This window comes from Molothrus aeneus, chromosome 3 (genome assembly GCF_037042795.1).
Source record: "Molothrus aeneus isolate 106 chromosome 3, BPBGC_Maene_1.0, whole genome shotgun sequence".
Classification (NCBI taxonomy): Eukaryota; Metazoa; Chordata; class Aves; order Passeriformes; family Icteridae; genus Molothrus; species Molothrus aeneus.
In genome coordinates, this window is record NC_089648.1 from 11,621,501 (window position 1) to 11,627,500 (window position 6,000).

Sequence of the window (6,000 nt, forward strand, 5' to 3'; positions counted from 1 at the left end):
TCTTCCATTCTATCTTCCAGGAGAGGTCTGTAAAGTTCTCATTTTCCGAAAAGGGGTTAAAAGCTCCTACAAGCGGCCGGCTGCGCCCCCCCCTCTTCTCCGTCCCAGCCGTGCTGCCGGCGCAGGCCCATGTTTATCAAGCTTCAAGGTTACAGTCCCAGGCAGCGGCTCTCTCTCTCTCTCTCTCTCTCTGTGTCTCTCAGGGGGGGCTGCCCAATGGCTCCCGGTGTCTCTCTCTCTTTCTCTCTCTTCCACCCTTCCACCCCCGGGCTCAGGCCTACCTCTCCTGGCCACATGGCTTTTCCCCTCCCCCTGCCCAGCCAGCAGCTGGGCCGGGGGAGAGACCCGAACTCTTTCCCGCCGGAAACCCAAGAGAGCCTCCCAGGGGAGAGCTCTGCTTTTGACCCCGTGTTCTCAGAGGCGTGTCCATGTCCCAATGGCCAGGTTAGATGCCAATATTAAAATCTGAACATCCATTGGCCCAAAACACAGCATCCCAAAAAACACATTTCCTGTCAAACCACCACGCAAAGTCTTTCTTTGTCATGGTTTTGAGTGGAGCATTTTCTGCCTCAGAAAGGCTTGGATTGGTTCACCAGATCCCTAAATCTGTGGAATGAATAGACATTTCTACAGCCCTTTCTTTTTTCTTTTTTTCTTTTTTTTTTTTTTTTTTTGCAAAAGGATAATTTGAAACAATAATAAGGAACCCTTGAGAAGTAATTCCTCAGTCCTTCAGAATAAATTGCTTATGGTCTTAAATAACTTTTCCAGTTTTGTTCTCATGTTAGGCTGGTCATGACTACCTCATAATGAAATTATTCCCTCACAGAAATCTGTACTTACTGGAGAGGGAAGGGAGCATAAAAATAGGAAATAAGCATGTAGATATTTCCCAGCTGTGTATTTGGAATCATGAATCAGATTTTGTTTCTCCAAATTAAATTCTTGGTATCTTCTGTGGAGACTTGTTCAGAGGGCAAGGAGTATATAGTTTCTGGGAAGGGAATGAAAAAGATTGTGAGAAATTAAAGAAAGCATGGAAGATTCTTCTGCTAAAAAAAGTTATTTACAAGAGATAGGAACAGAAAACTGCTATTGTAGAACAACAGCAGTACTTGTAAAAATTAACCTAACTGATAAAGCAGACCCTCTGCATTCTCTCAGAATAAATTTCTTAGGCTTTATCATAATTCCATCATTTTTGTTGGTTTCATACTAAAGTCTTAATTTTCTTAATTAGACAGAATCATTTTGGTTCCTTCTTTGAGTGCCTGTGTTTGATTTCTAGATGCAATCTGGTCATCCTTTATTATGTGATTGGGAAACAAAATGGTCAAATTCAGTATAACATTTAGAGAAGTACTTTATAGTCTTTGTCATTTTTCATCTTAAGATCCAGTGAGCGATGTATCAATGGAAGTTGGTAAAGGCTGGCTTCCTAAAAGAGCAGTGTGCTGAGAAACCTTGTGCATGATGGATCCTGAAACCATTCCAGGTTCTAGAGTGCACACCTCAGGTGGAGAGTATTCCCTTTGTATGGACTAGCGAGCCATTAGTCTGTTATTACTGAAAAGTTTCCACAGAAGTAGCAGTTCAGGCTGTCTGGTTTTATTGTATCAATCATTCTTGTTAATGGTTTTGTCTACGTGCTGTTTTAGTGTAGTTTTCCAAAGTTGCTTTACTTTTTCAGAAAGACTTTATAAGTTTAAGTTGATGGTGTAGCAGATAAATCTTTGAATTGTAAATTGTTGTGAAATGGAGCACTGAACAGTACATCTGGGAACATACTAGACTCTGGTTTGGTGTAATTTATTTATTCAGAACACATTTAATGTTTTGAAGATTGTATAGAAGTAACTTGGTTCTTAGAAGTAGAGTATCTGTGGTGCCAGCTTATTTTCTCTTTCACAGTAATTATTTTGGCAGACAGATAAATTGACAGCACTCTACCAGGTTTTGTTGTGTAACACACAAACAAAAATTTATTAGCTAAACCCTAACAACCTATGTGACAACATAGGCATTGTCACATGGGTTGTTAAGGTTTAGGTAATAAACTTTTGGGTTCTTCATATGCAAAGGAACATTGCAGCTATGAATAAACAGATTTGATTTACTCTTGCTTCAATTTTATTTCTCTTGTCTATGGTTTCATTATTGTTACTACCTATTAAGATCAAAGCATTTAATCCTATGTATGTGATTTAAATCAGGCATGCACACATGATGAAATTATTATGGATGCAGCCAGACCTAGTTTATGATGTAATACTGCAGGTGGGATGTGTGGATGTGCTGTAAAGCTTAGCATAGTGCTTATGCAGGGACTGTAAAATCTGCTCAGGCTCATGGAGCTATTGCTTCCATGTTTTTTATCAGACTGGAAGTTCAATGAACTTCCAAAGATTTGAATAATAAAACTGTTGTTGACTTCAGTGGGGCAAAGAAACAAACCCTTCCTGCAGCATCAGGTGCTTTAATAGAGTGCTTCTCTTGTTTGAGTTCTTTCTGTGACACAAACAAATTGTGCCATTCTATATTTGCCCATCTCCTGGACTTTCACTGCCATAATATACTACACTTTACAGTACTCAAAATTCAGAATAAAACCATGTTAACCTCCTTTATGGTGTTCATATTATCTTGTGCTTTTCTATGCAGGTAATTACATTTTAATCATTAAATGAAGTGTGACACTTCATACTGGCTAGAATGACTGCTATGCATTTTTAATGGTTTTCTCTAAGTGTCATTAAGTGATAATTTGAAAAAATAAACAAACAACCAGCAGTTTACACAACTGGTTTTTAATGAAGCCTGTTCTTAATTTGCTTAAAGGATCAACAAAATTTGTGGTATAAAATGTAGCAACAGATTGAGTGGGGTTTTTTTTTAAGTAAAACATTTGAATGTTTTATGGATATTTTTAATGGCCATTCTAAATACATACATTCCTATCAAGAGAGAAATAGCACGTTTTTTTTGAAATTAAGAAGTTGATACAGTGTTGATTATCCATGTTGTTTAGTCGGCTTTTCTGTCCTGTGCTGAAACATTTTGACTTACGTGCCTTCTGCCCAGCGCGCTAAAAAGTCTGGTTTTCAGTGACAAAGCACAAAAAAAGATTTGCAGGCTGATTTCCTCTTGGTTTTCTTGAATCTTTGCTGGCCTGTGGCAAACCCCTGGGCGTTTTACCTCCTGTCTTCCCATTTCAGAGCTGGGCAAGGCGGATTTGGAGTTGCAGTGCCCAATCATTTTCTAAACATCAACTGTTCAATTGTTTAGGAAATGATGGGCCACTGCAACTCCAATGGTTGAGGGCAAATATGCCTGAGGTTTCATCCAAGTGATCATAAGAGGGAAGTTTAATTTTTTGTGAGGAGTCAATTAGTCTGGAGATTGGAGAAATGTGGAGGTATTTTATTGGTATTCTCTCCCCTGCTTCAAATATTATGTAATATTTGCAGTTTGGCCAAACTAGAATATTGCCATAGAAGATGATTGAATTCATGACATGGAAACAGCATAAAAATAGAAAATAATGGGTATTTTTGGTTTGTCAGGTGAGCAGAAAAGATAGTTTGGTAGAAAAAGCATGCAGTTAGTGTCTTTATCCAGTGTTCACCAAAATGTTTTTTCACCGAAATGTTTCTTCTGAAGTAAAATGCTAAGCTCAATTTTATTTTTTTGTTGTTTTCAAGTGAAATTTAGTTTTTAAACAAGTGAATGCTAGTTTGATGTAAATCAAATAATTGTGTAATTAAATGATGCATATAAAAATAATTTGCTCAAATTTTTTAATTTCATGATATTGAGTATCATGGACTATATTTTGAAGCTGAAAGGAATGAGAGGGGATTCAAAAATTAACAGTGGGTATTGCAGGGGTATTGCTTGAAGAATTACTCAAGTTTTTTCTTGGATTGACTGCTTGATTTTTTCAAGTCCTTGTTTAGGAATAATTTATTTCAAAAGGGCCTGGCATGTACTTAAGTTCCATACATTTTTATGTCTGAATGCTCAGAAGCAGTTTGCAGTACATAATATGTGTACACAAATCTTCTTTTTCATGTTGATTCATTTATGTGCTTCATTTTTTTTTTTGTGGTACAGTCATTAAATACCTGGGACAAAACTACAAATACCAGGTTGCTGCATCTGTTTTGTCATCTCTCCATTGTAGGTATTGATGCTGCTTTAATATGCCTGTGCAGCAAGCACCCATTGCAAATAAATTTGTGCTTGAGCATTTTATGCTTTCATTAAATATTCATTAGATGACATGCAGGCTGCTTCTTTGAGTGTTTTGAAACCCCAGAAAATGCACTGTTTGTGCATCCTTTATGCAGCATGAGCCAAAGTGCTCACTACTGAAACGTGTGAGGGTCCAGGATGCGTTACTGTATAACTGAATCTTGCTTTGGGCTGTAAAGAGAGCATGATTGATACAGTCCTTTTGGGTTTCTTGCATTGTATTCTAGTATGATTTGGCTAATGCCAAAAAAAACCCACCACAAACAAACAAAAAAAAAAAACACCAGAAACCCACCAAGAATTCTTCATCAAATCTGAGAGGAAGCACTTCAAGTAAATAGACTAATAATTTCCAATGTTCTTATTGCAAAGCAAAGTAAAAGCAAAATGCAATCATTGTCTGGTGCCTTATCTGATGTATTTTGCAGCAGTCTCTGAATTTACTCTGTTACCTAGGGAGAAGCATTTTGAATATCCAGGATCAAAGTTAGTGTATAGGCTACAACAGAAGACAAATACACCCAAGGACCTCTCAAAAAACTTGTCCTCACACCTGTTTCTTGTTCTGTCATGCACTGGTCTCTTATATTCACACTGTTATTCCATTGATCTATATATTTATGCATCTGTTTTGGGTTTGTTGTGATGGTATCACACTTGTGTGCAGCTCTGTCCTGGAGATTTTTATTCCCAAAAAGGATGAAATTTGATATCCCCGGGTTTTCACACCTTCATTCTTATACTTCATAAAACCTGCAGGTTTTCATTGGGATTTTACTAATTTATTATTAACAAAACTGAAAATTTTTGCCTTTTTATAGCTGTAACTCCATACACCTCCAAACAGATAATTTTTGGCTTTTTTATAGCTTTAAACTCCTTACACCTCTAGTGTAAGGTCTGTGTACATGTTTAAGTGTGTAAGATTTTAGGAGAAATGTAATCTCCATATATGTTATACTTGCCTTTCTGAGATTGAAAGCTCAGCTATTTGTGTTTCACCTTCAGGATAAACTGAGAAAAATAACCTGTATGGCACCTACTTGCTAGTAAAAGTACATCCCAGGAAAAAAAACAAAAAACAAACTGTTCATTTACTGATTCATTTTAACTTGCTGTCTGGCACAGTGCTATATAAAGCTTTAAGGTAGATTTTTAAACGAATGCTTTGTAGCTTTAGTTTATTCAAAAACTTAGGCAGAGCTACTGGAAGTATCTAGGCTACTGATTCTTTGTGAGGTGTCATAATTTTAGGGAAAGTTGGGAAGGAAAAGATCTGTGTTTTGACTTAGAAAAATGCTTTGGTCTGAGCACCTGAATGTTATATATTTAGATGTGATTGAGATCAGATTGCTTAAATAGCATTAATACAATTGCTGGTGCAGTTTATTTTCCAAGATTAATCATATGCATGAAAATTCTGTTAGAAAATAGTTTAAAAATATGTTCATGATAGATCTCATTTATCTCCTTCCTTCATGGATTTTAAGTGTTTTAAATGAATTATTTTTTGATACAGTGCTTACACTAATACTGTTAAATTAGCAATGAAAATAATTCATGCAAGCTGCCTTTAATTAAGTGCCAGCGATTTATTTGTTTGTTTCTCTCCTTTTGTTTGCCAGGAAAAGAAGAATATATTGCGACATTCAAGGGATCAGAGTACTTCTGCTATGATTTATCTCAGAACCCCATACAGAGCAGCAGTGATGAAATAACTCTGTCCTTTAAAACACTGCAGAG

The 6,000-nt window shown here is 36.7% G+C and overlaps 1 protein-coding gene across 18 annotated transcripts in view; it reads left to right on the forward strand.

Moving 5' to 3' along the window:
• Window positions 1–6,000, forward strand: part of NRXN1 (neurexin 1) — a 678,763-nt gene that overhangs the window by 224,579 nt on the left and 448,184 nt on the right. For all 18 annotated transcript variants that reach the window (XM_066546261.1, XM_066546262.1, XM_066546271.1 and 15 more), the window contains one exon: window positions 5,883–6,000. This exon is cut by the window's right edge and continues 184 nt beyond it. In XM_066546261.1, coding sequence (XP_066402358.1) covers window positions 5,883–6,000 — 118 coding nt within the window. The remainder of the gene's footprint in view (window positions 1–5,882) is intronic.